Source organism: Euprymna scolopes, chromosome 2 (assembly GCF_053919585.1).
Source record: "Euprymna scolopes isolate OS-2025 chromosome 2, ASM5391958v1, whole genome shotgun sequence".
Classification (NCBI taxonomy): Eukaryota; Metazoa; Mollusca; class Cephalopoda; order Sepiida; family Sepiolidae; genus Euprymna; species Euprymna scolopes.
Genome location: NC_136483.1, coordinates 65,296,427 through 65,318,076, shown reverse-complemented (window position 1 = coordinate 65,318,076; position 21,650 = coordinate 65,296,427). Strand labels below are relative to the sequence as shown.

At 33.7% G+C, this 21,650-nt stretch overlaps 1 protein-coding gene across 1 annotated transcript in view; it reads right to left on the bottom strand.

The window, feature by feature from the left end:
- Nucleotides 1–21,650, bottom strand: part of LOC145291776 (N-acetyllactosaminide beta-1,6-N-acetylglucosaminyl-transferase-like) — a 128,806-nt gene that overhangs the window by 93,796 nt on the left and 13,360 nt on the right. The window contains exon 2 of the mRNA XM_080137717.1: nucleotides 7,319–7,455. Coding sequence (XP_079993843.1) covers nucleotides 7,319–7,449 — 131 coding nt within the window. The 5' untranslated portion in view covers nucleotides 7,450–7,455. The remainder of the gene's footprint in view (nucleotides 1–7,318; nucleotides 7,456–21,650) is intronic.

Here is a 21,650-nt window from a genome sequence, read left to right as displayed (position 1 = left end):
TTTGAAAGGCATCCACACTTTTCGATTGATTAGCCTTAATTTAAAACTTCACCAGTTCCGGTTTTGCGATGGACGCAACAGCAAAGATGTCAGGATTATTTTGACTTTCTTTTCCCCTTCACGGTGCGGGTTTGAGCCTGCCTGCCTACTATCACATTTATTTTGCTCAACACACACCTCCAAACACCCGGGAAACGCCGGGCACCCACGCTAGTCTAAAAATAAATCTCGAATAAACCTAAAACCCTATCCTCCAATGTAGACCCCTACTACCATGTCTCCTTCTCCAACACCAGGGGTTTACGTTCCAACCTTCCAGAGGTTGAAAGCCAATTACAGGAGACGAAACCGGACATATTCTTTCTAAGCGAAACGGGAATAGGGCCAACCACTTCCCTAGATGAGTTCATAATTAACGGATACTCTAACGTAACATCCAAATCTGACCCCTAAAATCGTCATGGGCATGGAATATGTGCCTACATTAAAGGTGGCTTCCCATGTGGCAGGGATATCTCTAGAGAAGATCCTAATTTACCTTATATGTGCTTCCGGATTGCACTTGCTTACACCACAGCATTTATATTTGCCTTCTATCGGCCCCATAACAGCGGAATTACTATCTTTAAGAGCATATCTGAGAAAATAGACCACATCCTGTCTGCACATCCCTCGACTAACATCCACGTCTGTGGTGACTTCAACGTCCATAATGTGAAATGGCTGATCCACTCAAATAAGACGGACGATGAGGGGAGGTTCTGTCATGATTTTGCCATTGCTTATGACCTCACTCAGATTGTTCGCAAGCCCACCCGTGTGCCTGATACTACAGGTCAATATGCAAGCCTCCTAGACCTTTTTCTCTCAGCTTCCCCTGAGCTATGTTCATGTTCCGTTCTTTCTCCTCTAGGATCCTCCGACCATTCCGTCGTATCAGTTAAAATAAAAATGAAATGTAATAAGTCCCCAGACGTACCCCTCCACTGTACTGTATACCGACACTCCATGGCTGACTGTTAAAGCTTCCGTACATTTATATCTGATCTACCTCAGCATTCCATGTTTAAAAAGGATGTGTACTCTATAATATCAGACCTGACCAAATGGTTAATTGTAGGCATAGACCGATTCATACAATCAAAAAAATTCCAACAAAAACCTAACAGCCAGCCATGGTTCTCCCCAGAATGTGCTGCTGCCATCGCGCACAGAAATCACTTTTTCCATAGCTACCAACGTAATAGATCCACTGAGACTAAAGCTGCTTTCAGGAACGCCAGCAACCACTGTAAAAGAGTAATAAAAAATGCAAGAGAGCTATATGCCCAGTCTGTTAAATCCAAAGTAGCTGATCAGCGGCTTGGATCCCACCAGTTTTGGCAAATAACAAATAGGATCCTGAACAGAAGTGTACGTTCTATCCCAACCATTATCAATGGACTAGAGGTCATCTCGTCAGCGTCAGACAAGGCCAAACTATTTGCAAAGAACTTTGCAGCTAATTCTACCTTATGCAGCGAAGGCCATCAACTCCCCATATTTCCTCCTATAGCACAGAACACGCTAGGTAACATACAAATACCTGTGCATGAGGTCGCCAAGCTAATAAAGAACCTTGATTCCAGTAAAGCAACTGGCCCTGATGGCATCCCAATTATAGTGTTAAAAAAGCTTCAACCAGAAGTTGCTCCCATACTTACGAAACTATTTAAGCGCTGCCTTAAGGAGAAGTGCTTTCCGACTCCCTGGAAGACCTCATCAGTTTGCCCTGTATTTAAGAATTCAGGTGATAAGCCTCTCAGTACAGACCAATAAGTCTCCTGTGTGTCATGAGTAAGTTGCTGGAATCCATATTAAATAGAGAAATAGTCAACCACCTCAGCAGGAATAACCTTCTTAGTGACACACAATATGGTTTCCATTCTGCAAGATCTACCGCAGATGTGCTAACAGTTATATCCCACAGGATTAGTGAATCTCTTGACAAAGGCTTCCTTTCTAGGGCAATTGCTGTTGACATATCAAAGGCCTTCGACAAGGTATGGCATAAGGGTCTACTTCACAAGATTTCCAGCTACGGTATAACTGGAAATGTTTTCTCAATCATTAAATCATTTCTCTCTGATAGGCTCATAAGAGTAGTAGAGGGACAAAAATCGGAGGCCTGCAGTATTAATGCTGGATTCCCTCAGGGGTAATTCCTGGGCCCAACTCGCTTCCTGATCTACATCAATGACCTCCCTAAACACATACTTAAATCATTCGTTGACATCTATGCTGATGACACGACCATCTACGGCAACGCATCAAAGGCTGGAAATGACAAAGTTCTCTCTGATTCTCTCTCCTCTGATCTCGAGCGCGTGGTATGCAATATGGTTTCCGTTCTGCAAGATCTACCGCAGATGTGCTAACAGTTATATCTCATAGGATTAGTGAATCTCTTGACAAAGGCTTCCTTTCTAAGGCAATTGCTGTTGACATATCAAAGGCCTTCGACAAGGTATGGCATGAAGGCCCACTTCACAAGATTTCCAGCTACGGTATAACTGGAAATGCTCTCTCTATCATCAAATCATTTTTCTCTGATAGGCTCATAAGAGTAGTGGTCGATGGACAAAAATCAGAGGCCCACAGTATTAATGCTGGATTCCCACAAGGCTCCATCCTGAGCCCAACTCTCTTCCTGATCTACATCAATGATCTCCCTAAAAACATACTAAAATCATTCGTTGACATCTATGCTGATGACACGACTATCTACGGCAACACATCAAATGCTGTAAATGACAAAGCTCTCTCTGATTCTCTCTCCTCTGATCTCGAGCGCGTGGTTCAGTAGGGGAAGAGGTGGCTGGTTACCTTTAATGCATCTAAAACCAAACTCCTATCTTTACATCATCAACGCTCTGATCCCCATCTGGCATCAATTGAAATGGATGGCTCTCGTCTAGGAGAAGCCCCATGTTTTGACAAGCTTCTGGGCTTGACATTCACTCCTGATCTGAAATGGAACATGTACATCAAGTCTGTTGCTAAGGTCGCTGGAAAGATGGTAGGATCCTTCTACTGCTCCAGAAGATATCTCACTTCTGATGCAATTCTCTATCTATATAAAAGCCAAGTACATCCAAGGATGGAATACTGCTGCCATATCTGGACAGGAGCTGCTAAAAACAGCCTATCCTGCCTTGACAGAGTACAAAATAAACTTCGTGGCTTAGTGGCCCTTTTCTCTTCCCTGCAACCTCTCTCCTACAGAAGAGACGTTGCAAGCCTATCTTTCTTTTATCGTTATTTCCATGGCAGATGCTCGTCTGAACACCAATCTCTGGTCCCCCCTCGCCTATCTTTTAGGAAAAACACATGTCTAGCTGAATCCACTGTCAAAAACTTTCCCCACTCTTTATCTTTGCCTAAATCAAAACGTAGATTCCATGAACAAAGCTTCTTTCTTAGATCTGCACGCCTGTGGAACTCTGTTCCGTCTGCCTGCTTCTTACCTGACTACAACTTGGATGTCTTCAAGTCCAACGTAAACAAATTCCTGATGAACCCTCCCCCTTAAGTAGACACTTTATTAAATCTCCACACTAACGTACTGTACTTACAATAACCCTTATCCCTGCATGGCTTCGGGCCTTGATAAGTGGTGACTATCTTGTAAAAAAAAAAAAAAAAGAAGGGAAATAAGAATATACTGCTTCATACAAATTTACTCTCGAGTTTTTTATTTTGTAGTCTTGGGTCGTCATTTTCTAATAATATATATATTTATATTAAAATTAAAAATTTCTAATAGTATATTATATTTCCAATAATATATTATATTCATATTAAAATTTCTAATAGTATATTGTATTTATATTAAAATTAGGTCTTTATATTTTATTAAAATTTTGATTGAAACTCTGTTTCTTTTTCAGCAAGTATTATTATAGATTGATAAAATAAATCTATACATATTCGCTGCTCTAGAATCTATGAAGTTGCTGCTATAGCAGCAGAGGTCTGAATTGCTAATCATTTCTTTCCTTTCTTTTCTTCTCCTTTAACCTTTTAACCCCCTCTCTACTTTCATTAAGACGTCTGACCTAATTACAATTACTGCTGCCACAACTTAAAGGTTGTTTTTGCTGCTAACCCCTCATTCTTTTCTAGTGACTTAGACACGTGTTTTAATGGCCAAGAATAGATTTCTTGAACTTATAAAATAAAAGTTGCTCGGTTTTCATTCATTTAAAGACTTGCTTCGAGGAGGTATGGATTATCGAATGAGATTAATACGTTGATCAAAGCAGTAGTTCTATTGTTGTGACAAAATGTAATTTTGGCGATCTAAATTGAATGAAATAATTATATATATATATATATATATATATATATATATATATATATATATATATATATATATATATATATATATATATATGACTCAAATCGAAAACTCTAGAATAAAAAAATATTAGGATAAACGCACATGATAAAAATAAAAAAGAATATGTCTTATAACCTAATATTTGATGTTTTAAAAGGTAATAAGTCTCAGTATATATTCTAGTATAATACGCAAGATTTTAATGCCGACCCTTTAATAATTTTGCCAACTTTGAAAGTTTCCTTCAGTCTTAACAGACTATGGATACCCACTGTAAGGGTGCCTGCGCGTGCCATTTTTGTGGCAAGAGTTGTACAATCTCGAACTGTACCTCTCTTGAATAAGCATTGTTAAATAGCAGTGGCAAGTGAAGGTTCAGGACGACTGGAAACAATATCGAGATAAGTGGAGAGCACATACAGCGCCTAGAATTCTCAAATGGTCACCCATCTAGCACTACCCAGACTCAACGTTACTTAACTTCGGTGATCAGACGAAAACCAGTGTTTCGACTTGATTATTGATTACTGGCCATTAAAAACTACCGGTGAGAGAATTTTGATTTTAGGTGTAACTTTCTGAGTAGGTTGTGATGACTCGTTGTTCAGAAATATTTCTGTTCCACTGAACGATACGTAAATTCAAAGTGTTTTTTTTTTATTTCGAACTACGGCAGTTAATCTGCTGACAAGCTGAGTCCAAACACACCTCTATGCATAGTTTTGAGCTACGTTTGTCAGTCCATTAACTTTGTATTTTTGTTCTCTTTATAGTTGTTCGTTAAATTCACACACCGACAACAGTGCAAGGTTCTGAGAAATAAAAGAAGTATGATTCACTACGACTGTGGAACTTTTCTATTAATTCTTCTCTTAGAGCCAGCCTGGGGTTACAACGTGGGAATCTCAGTGTTTCTGAAATTACACCAGATATGGAAAAAGTAAAGCATAATCCTTTGGATACACAATTTTATTGAATTAAATAATTACAAATTAGTTACAGCAACATACACGCGCACACACACACACACACACACACACATACACACACATATATATAACTGAAATTTTGAAAATTTTCAGATTACACTTTGTATAATACTGTAAAATAAAAATTCATATAAATATTAGTATAATATCTATAAAACAATCTAAATAGGATAAAAAAAACTATATATGAAATAGAGCAATATTATAAGTGAAAATTTGGAATTAAATTCAGTAAATTTGACAAAAAATTACGAAATATTTAAAGTTTTTTCCTTAATCCATGAACTTTCAATAAATGGCATATCTCATTAGAGGAAATGTTTTTAACAAAATAATGTTTATAGGTAGTCATAAATTTTGCTATTTATTTTATTTAGTCCGCGGTTGGAATATTATTGCCTGCAATGGATTTTACCTTATCACGTTTTATAGATTGCCTCATATACATTTGAACATTAAAAATTCTCCATTTGGATTATACCTTTCTTTATTACGTTGGATTTTACGATTGCGCGCTTATATTTCTGCATTGAACCTAGCTACACCATGGAATATTGTTTTTTTTTTATCTTGGCTTCTTTTAGACTTTTCATATAAGCTTTTTAGTTTTTCAATTATTGTTCTAAATAGCAAAATTTAAAACATTAAAATGCTATGAAAATTTCCTCTAATGATATAAACCAGTTATGGAGAATCCATGGATTAAGGAAAAAACTTTAAATTTTTGTATTCTCTGTCGAATAATAAATTTGTCGTAATTTAAAAAAGAAAACTATTGAATTTAATTCCAAATTTTCACTTTATATATATATATATATATATATATATATATATATATATATATATATATATATATATATATATATATATATATATATAGTGTGTGTGTGTGTGTGTGTGTGCGTTTAAATCTCCGAAACAGCTACATGGTAAGAAGCTGATGATCCCCGTTTTCTATTTACAAAATTTTAGTTAAGTTTTTCTCTCTTCATCCTTATGTAGTTAAATTCTGTTTTCAAATTGAAAACTTTTGCGAAATAGGGTTATGCAAGTGCTAAGTCTATTTTCTATTTAACAATTTTAGTTAAGGCCTTTTTTTCATTCATGTAGGTGCTTAGTCTGCGATAGGTTAAAGTTAATATATTCTTTTTTCCTTCCGGGAAGCTAAACTGCATTTTTTATTTTTGTATTTTTTTTTATTCAAAGCTTCTTTAGATCTCCCTCTCTCTCTCTCTCTCTCTCTCTCTCTCTCTCTCTCTCTATATATATATATATATATATATATATATATATATATAATTATGTGTGCGTGAGTATCTGTATATGTTTTAATATTTCTATGTACAGAAATTAATTCTAATCTAACTTACCGATAATTATAGATTTGTAAACACAGCAGATAAGAGTAAGCCTATATGATGTGGGTTATATTTGCACTTTGTTAACTGTGTACATGTGTTGGAAGACTTTTTGCTAAGAAATGCTTGCAATTGCTCTTTTTCTAAAATTACACGGTCTTTCTCTACCTTCATTCATCTTAAAGGTTGTCATCTCCACTACAGAATTTCTCGAACCACTGTCGTACTGGTCTATCACTTGTGGATTAATCTCGCTACGCTCTATTGATGGTGGCCACTTTTTAGGTGCATTGTGTCCAAATTTGATCTCATGCAAGATAACAAGGCGAAGGTCATGTTTTGGCATACCATTATTAAGGACCTTTTATGCTTACAAATAATTTCTCTCTGAAATAACACATTACTATTGAGAACGCATTAATCATAATACATGTTAAACTTTACTAGACATAAACTACAAATTCTGCGTTAAAATAACGTTTTAAAGTGCAGCGGTTCAGGCGATCATTATGTTGTAACAACCTGATAGTTTGATACTCGCTTTCCAATTGGTTGTAATAGTGTATGAGCAAATCATTGGAAATACTTACCGTGTATTTCTTGGATATCGAAGACTCATTGTTGGTAATAAGAAGTTAAGTAAATTTTTAAAGTTCATAGCATTCAAGAAAATTTGGAAAGGGCCCGATTGATAATAACTGGCACTGAGGATCGAAGACATTTGAACCTGAAATTGAAAAAAAAAATTAAATTAAATTAAGATTAAAATATTGAAATTAAGTTCTAATATTTCTTAAATTATAGTTTCTTTTTTAAAAAATCTCAAACTGTAATATCTCTCTCTCTGTCTGTCTCTCTCTCTCTCTCTCTCTATATATATATATATATATATATATATATATATATATATGTGTGTATATATATATATATATAAAGATAGATAGATAGATATATAGATATATATATAAGGTTGGTGCAAAAATAATATCGTTTTCTCACATTATTTTTATATATTATTTCGGAATTAATTCATTGATATATATATAGACATGTTATCATTTTGAAGCGCGTTTTTTCGCTCTATCAAATCGTATTCTCAACCTTTTATTTAATTTTTGCAGACTTTTCGACAGCATGGACAAAATTCAAATCCACACGATTTTCTTGATATCAATGATGCGAACGTGTAGCACAATAATGGTTTAAGAAATTTCGCAATAGTGACGAAAGTCTCGAAGATGAAGATGGTCGCCGTCGGCTGACTGCGGTTGATAACGAACATTCGAAAGCGTTAATCGAAGCCGATCCTCGTAAAACCTCACGAAAAGTTGCTGTTGAACTCGAGGTCGACCACTCAACAGTCATTCGCCATTTATAGCAAATAGGGAAGTAAAAAAAGTTGGATAAATGGGTGCCGCATGAATTGAACGAAAATAATAAAATAAAAATCGTTGTTTTGAGGTGTCTTCTATGCTCCTTCTGCGCAAGAAAAATTATCTATTTTTCGAGCGGATTGTGACGGGTGATGAGAAGTGGATCCTCTACGACAACCGGCGACGTTCGGCATAGTGGTTCGATGCCGGAGAAGCTCCACAGCACTTCCCGAAACTGAAAGTGCACCCAAAAAAGGTTATGGCGACTGTTTGGTATGCTGCGGCCGGTCTCATCCATCATAGCTTCATGAATCCAGGCAAAACGATTACGGGGGAGAAGTACTGCCGACAACTTGACGAAATGCACCAGAAGCCCCAACGTATGTGCCCGAGATTGCTCAATATGAAGGGATCAATTATTCTGACTACACCATTGTCGTCTTCAAGTACAACATAAACAAGTTCTTCTTGAACCGTTTTCTTAAATAATCTAATTATACCAAATTTCCACTACTATGCTATTGTACCAATAACTACGGTAGACACATTAACACTTATCCTCGAGCTATCTCTGGGCCTTGATAAGTGATGATCACTTTGTAAAAAATAGCCTTTCAAGTTTACACATCAACTATAATGAACAATACTTGGCCAATCGTTTTGATCTGCGCTGAACAAACATTAACTGGCAATGGCAAATGCATTTCAGATTCCGATAGAATGTGACACAAGACTTCCATTTCTTTCATTTTACACAATCTATGAGAAAGTGTGGTTGTATATTAATAAATTCCATAATAAAGATATCCCGATTTTTTCTTTTTAGATACTTGTTATTTTATCAACTTGCATGAAAAGAGTTATGTAAAAGATGCTTAAAACCGTTTGAATTATGCAAATACCACCAGCAGTTCAAAAGTTATGAGAATTTTAAGTGCCAAAATTTATGCTTTTCCGTGAACATTTTTCTTTAGAAAAAGTGGGCTAAATTACGGACCTCAACATTCCAAGAAATTCGGTAATTTCGCCACCATTTATTTATTTTTTAAGCTATTCTCATGAAACTTGACACTCTTATGTAAAATTATGTGCTCTTTCTGAGTATGCAGTCAAATCTGATGTATCTCTTTACTATAATCCATGAATGTACACATTTAAATTTTTTTTTAAACTAGCGCATGGTATCATACAGTGGGTGTCTATTCATGAACAAAACTAACTATTATAGTGGTATTTAAATAAAGCTTCATTGAGAGCAGGCATTTTCCTGCCTCCCCACCAAAGGAGAGCTTAATCTGGGGTGTAGCCATTAAATGCCTAAAGAGCATTCATGGCTGGTATTTACTACTCCCATCAAATAAAAAAAAAATTGAGTAGATATAAATTAATCTCAGAAATAAATCAAAGAAAATTTTTTTATATAGATTTTGGATTTCTGTAAAACATGGACATTCTCATAGTCGACCAGAACTTATGCATTTTTGGGATCAGTCCAATTTTCAATTTTGTAAATCCTCTCTATCTGGCCCAAAATATACCCCTCTTTTCTGAGATGCAACCATAAATCGTACTCTACATAAATCCTTGATGTAACTTTCACAGTACCAGGATACCAGGAATCCTGATAAGCAACATTTATATATTCACCAGTTGATGGTAATTTTCATCATTTCTATTCTGTTGTTTTACTGAAAATTAAACTATGTAAAAGCAAAGAAATAAAACGGTAATTTTTTTTACCTTGTTTCCACCTTAACATTTAAAATGATTACATTTCTTATGTTATCACTGGTGGCCATCTTGGTACGCGCGAGCGCGCAAACGTAACCCCGAGAAACTATGCGCAAACGCACGTACCCAGATGACCACCAGCAATAACATAAGAAATGACATTGCTTAATATCCGGAAAGCTGCTTATTTGCGGAAAATTTAAATGCGATATTCGTTTTCAGCATACCCGAAAACCGTAAAAGATAGTCATTTTAAATAAAAATGTTGAGGTGAAAACAAGGTAAAAATTTACAAAATGCATCACAATGAAATTCTTTATCGAGCTGCCTATCTATTATTATTATTATTATTATTATTATTATTATTATTATTATTATTATTATTTAAATATCCTCAGTTAAAAAACGAGTTTGTTTTACAGATTCGAAAAATGGTCTTAACAATGAATTAAAAATAAATTAAAGTTTCACGTTATATTTTATTTAATTGTTAGGTGAAAGTACAGAATAGTTGACAAACACCCTTCCTTCCCCATGTTAAGAATGGGGTTCTAAATAACAACGTTATTATTTCAGCATGGTAGCATAAATGCACAAATACCTTTTATTTGTTATATATTTACATTTTACCTCTAAAAACACAATTCTACCTTAAGTACAAATAAAAAGTTATGAATACAATAATAACAGAAACGCATGTACTTAGTGCATGTGTTGTTTTTTAACGCTTTTATTAGATGTGTACTAAAAGTGTTAAAAACAACGAAATAGTATTGTTTGGAAGTCAAATTTGAAAAACTTGAAAAATATTTTTTTTAATTGACAAACCCAGAATAAAAAAATGAAACTGATTTTCTGCTTTTGTTTTGAAAGCAGAAATAAACAGTTTTCTTTTATTTTTAAGAAACGAAACTCGCTGAGCCGTTTTTCCCCGTTAAGCGGATTTGAATTTCTATAAAAAGTAACATTTTAAAGAAATTTCCGCACAATTAATAATTATCAAATACTTAGATATTATACATGAAAATAATTCTGAAACTATTACCTATATGAAAATGGATGATATATACCGATTTATCTTATCAATTTTGAAATATTCTTCGTCAACATTGCTCGGTCGTAAACTTTGCTTCCTGTGGTCATAAAAATATAAATCAAACTCCAGTAGAGATGGACTTTTATGTTTATTCAGCCTGTAAAATTTCAGTCATATCCAATAAAATTTAACCACGCACATGTGTATCCAAACGTAATGTCTGAAATGTAAACATTGAAAAAACAGTTTCCCTTTTTTATGTCGTAATTTTTTACCGTTTTCTCATTTTTAACTTGGAGCATAAAAACATTGAACCCATAAAAGAAAAATAAATTAACATCATTGGAATGCTTATTCTATTCTCTTTCCAGCAATGTAATTCTTTTTAAAAATTGACCCACAAATAAAAAATATATGCCTTGTTGAAGCACATTAGGTATGAAATATTGCCGATGTCCACGGAAATATAGCATACGCTTGTAATGCAAAAGTGGATGAAAATTGCAATAATTTATCGTTGTTTTCCGGAATGTCCTTAATGATGAGGAGGACGAAGACATATGTTTCATCTTGAGCACATGGTGCAATGGGGGAAAAGGTGGCTTGTTAATTTTAATGCCTCTAAAACCAAACTTCTCTCTTTCCACCATCAACGCTCTGACCCCCCCATCTGAATAAACAGCTCTACTTCTGAGGACGCTTCATGTCCAGACAAGCTTCTTGGTCTTACCCTCACTCCTGATTGAAGTGGAGCATATACATCAAATCTGGAATTTCCTTGATGATGAGGAGGACGAAAACATATGTTTCATTAACTTCAAGGCTTATTCTAAATATAAAATGACGATCGAGAATTTGGGAATATATTCTAAATTCGGCTATGCTGTATAATTCACACACGTTGTAGTCGAGACGTTTCCTCGGACATAAAATATCAATAACAATCATACAACAATAAAAAAAATTAATATAAACCGTAAAAATAGGTTTAGAAAAACGTGGTTAACTGTTTTCCCCATAATATTTAAATGCAGGTTTATAAAATAATGCTAGAAGATTAAATTTACGTAGAATGGACTTTTGCAGTTAGAAGTCTGGTGAGAGTAACGTGTCTTACCAGGGCGAATGAGCTGAGATCTTTTTCTTTGTGACGAGAGAGAGAGAGAGATAGAGAGAGAGAGAGAGAGAGAGAGAGAGAGAGAGAGAGAGAGCCGACGCACATATGTACATGCTGAGCAGTTTGTGAAGTAAGTCACGGTAGGAAAAAAGAAAAAGAATATAAAAAGAACATGTGCACAGATAGACGAGAACGTTCGAGATTACGATCACGTTTTATTCGGGGAAAGTACCCGAAAATAAATATCGAATAGAGAGTCGAGTTGTTACTTGTCTTATGTTCCTTGTGCTAAAATCTGTTGAGTCTCGGATATCTACATTTTATCGCATGTATAAAGGTGTACAATGTAACACACACACACACACACACACACACACACACACACACACACACACACACACACACACAGCAGTTATGTTTTGGGTAGCTGCTTTCTTCCAAGGAGGTGAGAAAAATTTTATAAGTATACATGTATGCTATAAAGATATCAGAAAACCCTAAAGAGATTTTTATAAAACCCAAGGGCATTTATGATTTTCTTTATGAACAACGTTTACAAGATGTTATTATTCTTATTAAGAAGACGAAGAAGTTTACAACGACCAAAAGAGGAAAATTGAAACCTCGGCTGTCACATCACCACTGCGACTACATAAATACGACCAACAGGTTTCTGTAGATTAATTGAACGTATCGGGGGGATTGAAAGACATCCAGGCTACATTACCACTGGTCAGAAAAACGGGTTATTACTCTAAATATAAAATGACGAGTAATGCAAAGCTTACTCTAAATTTAAAATGACGGTCGAGAATTTAGGAATATACTCTAAATTTGGCTGTACCGCATAATTCACACATGCTGTGGTCGAGACGTTACATCAGACATAAATATTAATAACAATAATACAACAATAAAAATTCATCAAAATTACCGTTTGCGAAAAACGCATTCATTTTTCGGATATACCCAGCGTTTCCCGGAAATAATTGATTATCCATATTACAAAATATGAACACCATATTAGTATTTTTATTATTATTTTCAATCTCGATAATTTTAAGTCACAGACCAAGTAAAATAAAGTAAAAATTGATATTATTGAACACTTTTGATCAAAATGAAATATTCTTCTCCAATTACCCAGGGAAATGCAGCTTCAGACTTAATAGAGTTATGTAAGTTTATTTCTGAAACATCAGGAAGAAGTTCGTGAACAAACTGCAACGTACTATATCAAATCACTGAAGACTTAATATATTATGGGAGAAGTTATTACACCTATTTACTATGCCTCTCCATGGGACAGAGTTAGACACCAGGGTCGTTTTTTAACGTGGAGAAAAGGTACAAAAATAAAAAAAAGATATATAGTGTAGGGGTCAACTTATATCCATTAAATAAATATTAACCCAACATTGCTCTAACAAAATTAATTATATTTTATAGCAAGTTGGTTTAATTAATAATTTAATGACTAAATAATACCATGATTGAATTTTACTTACTAAATCCTATTAAAAATTAATTTAGTAGCGTAAAAACAAAACAAAACAAATAAAAACGTTAACACACATTTGACTCTTATACAGGTAAAGGATTATTCAAACAGAACGGGAAGCAAAAGTGAGGGTAAAATGAGGGTAACGCCGGGTAGGCGGCGCTAGTAATCATTTTCATGCAATGGGTGTATGTGTTTACAAATTTCAATAATAATCGGATAGATTGCTAGACGTGTCAGTTTTCAGTGAAACATGAACTGGTTCCTACTTTTCTTTTTCCTTGTGTGAATTCAATTTTGTGTTGCAAATTTATTGCGTTTCTGTCTGAACTTGCCTTCCACACATTTTCTCAGAATATATCGTGTCTCGATTTGAAAATGTATTACATCAAAATGCCAGAAATGTGGTTGTTGCATTGTAAAATGGATCTAAGAATGTTTTTAATTGCATCCATAGATCAACATATGATGTCGTCACTGTTTGTATGGATCAATGATTAATTTACTTGAAATACGTACACGAGTATATATTATTATAATCCAAATCCAACCTTAGTTTACAACACGTCAAGTGGTAAGGTGATGAGAATCATTCAATGCCATCCGTTGTAAACGTTGATGACGATTCTATGAAAACTATCAGACTTTCATTATATTCCTTCAACTTGGTTTTGCCTTGCATGTGATCTTGCCAATCGCTAATGCTGATTTTCTCTCAGTCCAAGTTTTTTAAACATAATTTTAGTTTGTGCCTTTCTTGAGTTTTATTTTGTGCCTTTCTTGAGTTTTATTTTGTGCCTTTTTTGAATTTTAGTTTCTGCTTTTGTTGAATTATACTTTACACTTTTCTTGAACTTTAGTTTGTACCTTTTTTGAATTTAAGGTTGTACCTTCCTTGAATTTAGTTTATACCTTTCTAGAATTTAAGGTTGTACCATTCTAAAATTTAAGATTGTACCTTTCTTGAATTATATTTTGTGCCGTTCTTGAATTTTAGTTTGTACCTTTCTTGATTTTTATTTTGTGCCTTTCTTGGGTTTTAGTTTGTACCTTATTGAATTTCAGTGTGTACCTTTCCTGAATTTTAGTTTGTGCTTTTGTTGAATCATAGTTTGTATCTTTTTTGAACTTTAGTTTGTGCCTTCTTTGAGTTTTAGTTTGTACCTTTCTTAAGTTTTAGTTTGTACCTTTCTTGAATTTTAGTTTGGGCCTTTCTATAGTTTAAGGTTGTACTTTTCTTGACTTTTAGTCTGTACCTTCCTTGATTTTAGTCTGTGCCTTTCTAGATTTTAAGGTTGAACCTTTCTTGAATGTTAGTTTGTGCTTTTCTTGAATGTTAGTTTGTGCTTTTCTTGAATGTTAGTTTGTGCCTTTCTTGAATGTTAGTTTGTGCCTTTCTTGAATGTTATTTTGTGCCTTTCTTGAGTTTTATTTTGTGCCTTTCCTGAGTTTTATTTTGTGCTTTTCTATAATTTTAGTTTATGCTTTTCTTGAGTTTTAGTTTGTGCCTGTCTTGAATTTTGTTCATGCTTTTGTTGAATTATAGTTTGTACCTTTCTTGAACTTTAGTCTGTGCCTTCTTTGAGTTTTAGTTTGTACTTTTCTGAATTTTAGTTTGTGCCTTTCTTGAATTTTAGTTTGTACCTTTCTATAATTTTAGTTTGTGCTTTTATTGAATTTTAGTTTGTGCCTTTCTTGAGTTTTAGTTTGTGCCTTTCTTGAATTTTAGTTTATGCTTTTGTTGAATTATAGTTTGTACCTTTCTTGAACTTTAGTTTGTGCCTTCCTTGAGTTTTATATGTACCTTTACTGAATTTTAGTTTGTGCCTTTCTTGAAATTTGGTACCTTTCTTGGATTTTAGTGTGTACCTTTCTATAATTTTAGTTTGTGCTTTTCTTGAGTTTACTAGTTCTATTCTCTCCTAAGGTACTTCTGTATTAAGAGATCTACAATAGATGGTCGGCCTGCGTATTCTAATATCAATACATCCCTACTTTCATGAAGGTGATGCATTACGTAGCCAAGGAGCTTTTTGAAAGATTCTCAACTACGTTCCAATATCTGGTTACATTTTGTAAAACATCCACAACAAGAACTTGTTTTTTTTCTACCACAAGTAAAGAAAAAAATCTTCTTACGTGTACGTGTCATTTGGCAAAGTTTCACAAAGAGAGCTTCTTCACAAGGTTTTTCGCACATAAAATATATAATCATCGGACTACTCTTCTATAGATTACAGCATAACTGCCTTCAAATCGAATATCAACAGATTTATTGTTATTAATCGCGCGCACAATTTTTCGAATTTAATCCATCGCAGAAATCATTCTTAGTCCTCTCATGAGAATCTGCATCTCTCAACCGATAATCATTCAAACTGATAAACTTTTATCTTTGAGTTGCTTTTGGTCTTAATAGCAAAACTAGGTTCTTTTGCTTTTATCGCTAATCATCCTCAAAAGATTAAATGCAAATGAGAGTAAACGTCAATTTACAATCTGGTCGTTCTAACTAGTGAAACGTAGGACACGATGTGAAATCTCTATAATTCTCTTAAGCACACATTTTCTCTAGTCCATCTAAAATATTTTCAGTCAGTGCTGAGTGTTTGAAACTAGTAATCTTTCACGGAAACATCGGTAACGATCAGTCTATATTTCACATAGTTATCGAGAGAGAGAGAGAGAGAGAGAGAGAGAGAGAGAGAGAGAGAGAGAGAGAGAGAGAGAGAGGAGGGAATCAATTGAAGAAAAGGCCGAGTCGCCTTCTTTATCTACGAAACCATGTATGACTTAAATATATGTTCAATTCATTCCAATAAAATTCCCTTGTTTGACTGTTTGTTATTCTACTTTTATTTTATTTTTTACTTACGACCAAAATGTATAAATTTAAGCATACCATTTCCGAAAACACCCTTTGGAGAGTCTATAATAACTACAACTTATTTTTATTGTTATTTATATGTTGAATTCTCGTGTATCCAATTCAAAAATGTTCAGAGGTTAAATGAAAGGATTAAAATGCCTTTAAATCACACATTTATGATGGAATAGCGCGAATGCAAACACACATTCTTAAATTTACATCTAAAAATAACTATAACATTTTTGTATAAAGGGCAGTTCTTAAAACGAAACGTGTGAAATTATAAAAATAATGATAGTTTACATGTAGGTTCGTAGACTACATATTTCATTTTCCCGCGAACCGCCAACATATTTCGGGTATGTTTATATTCATTTTAAAAATATATATATCTATATATCTATAAAAGTCAAAATGCGTGTGCAAGGACATTTCTCAACCTATATACTCAACGAATTTTTTATCTACACACTTGAAATTTGGTATATTGGGTAATCAGACACGTGCAAAACGTTTTAATCAGTTTTCATCCGGAAAAGGGCTGCTAAGGGGTCAAAATGGAGAAATTTGTATTTTGATGTCATCTGATTTTTACTTGTTTCTCAACTGTTTCACGACTGTGTATGCGCGACTCGTTCACATGACAACTTCCTCATGTTAAAAATAAATAGGTTTGCAAACACTTCTTAAAGATCGTGTCTTGCTTTGTTTCAATCCCAGCTCGAGTATTTTTTCTAATAAGAAATTAACTGATTAGAAAAAAAACCCATAATACTCACTTGTACATGTCTTAGTTTCTTTCCGTTTTTTACTTCAGTTTTTAAATGGAATTTAAGGTTACGTGTAATACAGGACAACGCCGGGTATATCTGCTTATATGCCTATAAAGTTAATTTTTTTCTTGATGCACATTGATATCAAAAGCATACTTTTTCTAATTAAAAAATTATTAAAACGAACTTTTTAATATGCTCAGTCACGGATATGTCAGCGACTTCATGATGGTTAACTAATTTGAAAAACTAGTGTTCATTAATTACTTATTCATTTTTATGGTTTGTTATTAAATGATTGGTTTCATTTAATTATTACGCTTAATTCTATTTATCGATAGTTTCTACATTGTTCATAATTCCGTAGAATTTACAATGAAAATGTTCAGTAACAACGAAAGCTGAAGCACTAAATAACGACTAAGACTAGAGCGCTGAATGCTTTAGTTTCGATTCTAGTTGATGGTACCCAATTCATTCTTTTTTTACTTTTAAAATCATTACTATATATATATATATATATATATATATATATATATTGGGTACAATATAATAATCAATAGGGAATTTTGTCTGTAGTAATAGATACGAAATTTGCATGAATAAAAATATCATATTTAAGTCTATTTTGCAACCGGGCAACACCGTGCAGGCTGCTAGCTTACTATAAAAAAAAGATTCGAGAAAGCAGTCAACTATCAAAAGTTGATCCAACACACTTCGACGCAATTTCTATAGCTACTATTTGGGAGAAGAGAAGAAAAAAAAAAAAACACTGCCATGAACTTACGTACGATGTGTCACACACAGACTAACAAAAAAAAAAAAAAAAAAAAAAAAAGAAACGTACACACACAAAACACTTCTCATATTAACTGATTTATTTGTTCTACTATACTTTAAAATACTTCCAGAATTTACGAGGATTGTACTAAAACTTAATGCTTCACACATTTTTATATTGTTGGATTTGTAAACAGTTGCCATATTCTTAACTTTCCGGAACTCATAATTAAGAACTTCACTGGAATTGTATCATTTTATTTTATTTTTATATTAGACTAGCCTGGGTGCCCGGCGTTGCCCGGGTGTTTGGAGGTGTGGGTTGAGCAAAAAAAAAAAAAGGTGGTAGTAGGCAAGCAGGCTCGAACTCGTACTCTGAAGGAGGAAAAGAACGTGAAAAAAAGAGAAGTCTTTGCTGTTGCGTCCATCGCCAAACCGGAAGGGACGAATGTTTAAATTAAGGCTAGTCAATCGAAAAGAGGGGATTACTTTCGAAAATACCGGCGAAAAAAGCGACCTCACCTCGTAGAAAAGTGCTCAGTTGAGGGTGAAGGCATTAACGATTTAGACATTTTTTCGATATTTGTCATCCGAAGCGTCGAGCTTTAAAACGATACCGATCTCATGAAAATCCGTCGCATTTGTCGAAAGTTTTAGGCAGACAAACAAACGAACATACATACATACATACATACAAAGATACATACATACATACATACATACATACATACAAACAGATATGTGGTATTTATATTACAGAAGATTATATTATAATATTTTATTCTTGAACATATTTTGAACATATTTTAGAACATTTTCTAATTCCATTTTCTTCACGTTCAAATCGTTTTATTTTAATTTTAATATATTTATATATTTCCGTATACTTAATTACTGTTTCCATCTTTTTTTCTACACCATTCTCATCTATCTTCTCTATTTTTCATTCTTCTTTTACTACTGGCTCTTTTCTAATGGCCTCTCACTATTTCATAGTAGCCTCCCTCTCTCTATATATATCTACTATTACCTACATATATATAACTTTTCCGTTATAACTTTGTAAGTGTTACCTACATTTAATTACTATGTACCATATTATCCTATGCCTTCATTCGCATTTCATATATAAATGTTATTAACCCAGTGTTTTCTATATTTGAATTTTGTATAATTCTGCTCATTCTACTCTTCTAATGAGAAACATTTAACTTCAAATGTCATGGCCTAAATAATTTTTCCCCTAATTTTGCTCTTTTTTTACTTTTCCCTATTGTTCTAATGATATAATAAAGTTATATATGACTTTTATTCCTAATCTTAATATTTAATATTATACACACACACACACACACACACACACACACACACACACACACACACACTATATATATATATATATATATATATATATATATATATAATATTACACACACATATGTGTGTGCAATGAATAGAGTTACACAGTTAAATAGTTTTCCAAGATTATTCGCCGTACGATCATTTCAGAGTGGCCATTGGGGTGCAGTCAACCAGAAAATTATATATATATATATATATATATATATATATATATATATATATATATATATATATATAATCATTTTTATTTTTGATGCCTATAGACACTAGAGTTTCATCCTTCTGAAATCATCACGCACACACACACACACACCCACACACCCACACACGTGTGTGTGTGTGTGTGTGTGTGTGTGTGTGTGTGTGTGTGGTGTTTATGTGTACTGGTTGATTGCATCCCAATGATAAAAAGAACTAATCGCCGGGCGTATCAAAAGTTAAGAAGAAAGTGTATACATTTGCCGAAAAAACAAGAAAATTAAACAAAAATCATGATTTTGAACTTATTCTTTCATTTAGTCAATATAGATGCAACCAACCATATGCCCTATGGGGAGCGGCATATATATATATATATATATATATATATATATATATATATATATATATATATATATATATATATATACTAGCATTTCAGCCTGGCGTTGCCCGGGTATTTGGAGGTGTATGCTGAGCAAAAAAAAAAAAAGAGTAAATTTTTTTTTAATTTGACCCCTATTATAACCCCTTAAAATTTATAGTTTCGGGCTCAAATCACTTTATTAAATTAGATCCAGGTTCAAGGAACCTATATCTAAAATTTCAAGTGTCTAGACCCAAAATTGTCGGAGGAGTTTGGTAGAGTTCTTAAAGGTCAAATCGTTGAAATTTGACCCCTTAACAGCCAAATTTCTGGCTGACACCCGTCACATCGATTTTCCCAAATCTCAGTACCCGATATTTCAAATTTCGAGTCTATAGACTAAAAATTGACAGAGTTATTGCGTAGGCAAATGTACACAGACAGACAGACAGACACGTTCACTTTATATATATATATATATATATATATATATATATATATATATATAATTATCCACTGACACATATTTCGTCGTCTACGACTCATCTGCTGAATCAGCCACTCTAATGAATCGTAGATGACATATCACCTGTCAGTGGATAATTATATTTTAAAAACTATATATATATATATATATATATATGGTTTTTAAAATATAATTATAATCGTATATATATATATGGTTTTTAAAATATAATTATAATCGTATAACGATTAGATCACTCTCTGGCTGACGTAAAAAACATTTAAATTAAAATGTTTAAAATTCGACGTTATTTCAAGCGGTTAATGGTAGCCGAATGGATTAGGTCTTCGCTAATCGAGCAAGAGATGTCTCGTGATGCGGGGTTCGAATCGTTCGACTAGTATTAATCGTGACACCCTGTACTGAAGATTCCCGAAAGGATGAAACACTAGTGTCTGTAGGTATTTAATTATATATATATATATATATATATATATATATATATATATATATATATATATATATATATATATATGTCACTTCCAAGATTTCGCTTTGGCGAGACGTTAGGGCTCATGTTTCACTACCGTAGATCATTACAGTTAATATATATTCATTGATGATCTTCCTTTTGATAGCCATACTTGCTTTTTAGCTTCTCATGATAATGTCCACATTGTTAAAAGCTACCCATGCCAATGCTATCCTTCTCTTTATTCCAGGAAGGAAATCTCCAGCTTTCGTAATTTTCTTTCCCAAGTAGATGTAGCGTTCAACTTCCTCAATGGTCTTTCCATCAACAATTATTGGCGACTTCATCATCATTTTGGTCTCCCAAGATGCATATTTGCTCTTAGAGTGGATGTCGTTTAGGATGTCATTTAGTTCCTGAGGAAAGTGTGCCATCAATAATATATCATCAGTAAAGATGAGAGGTGACGGGTGTTCGCCATTGATTTAAACTCCTCTACCCTCCCACTTAATCCGATTGATTATTGCATCCTGGAGACAGGTTGTGAAAAGTTTTGGTGAGATATTGCCACCTTGTCTTGCCCCCTCTTCAGCTTGATCTTGTTGCTGTACAGGTCTTTCAGCAAGGTGATGTATATAGAGTATACTCCTTAGTTCTCAAGAGCAGTGAACAGTGGATCAAACTCTATAGAGTCGAAAGCCTTTTTGTAATTCACACAGGCAAAGCACAATGGGATCTTGTATTCATTGGCTTTCTCTTGCAGTTGACTAACAGTCTGGATATAGTTGACGGTGGAGTAACCTGCTTTAAAACCTACTTGTTCTCGTGGTTGATGACTGTCTAGGTTCCGTAGCATACGTCTTAGCAATACCTG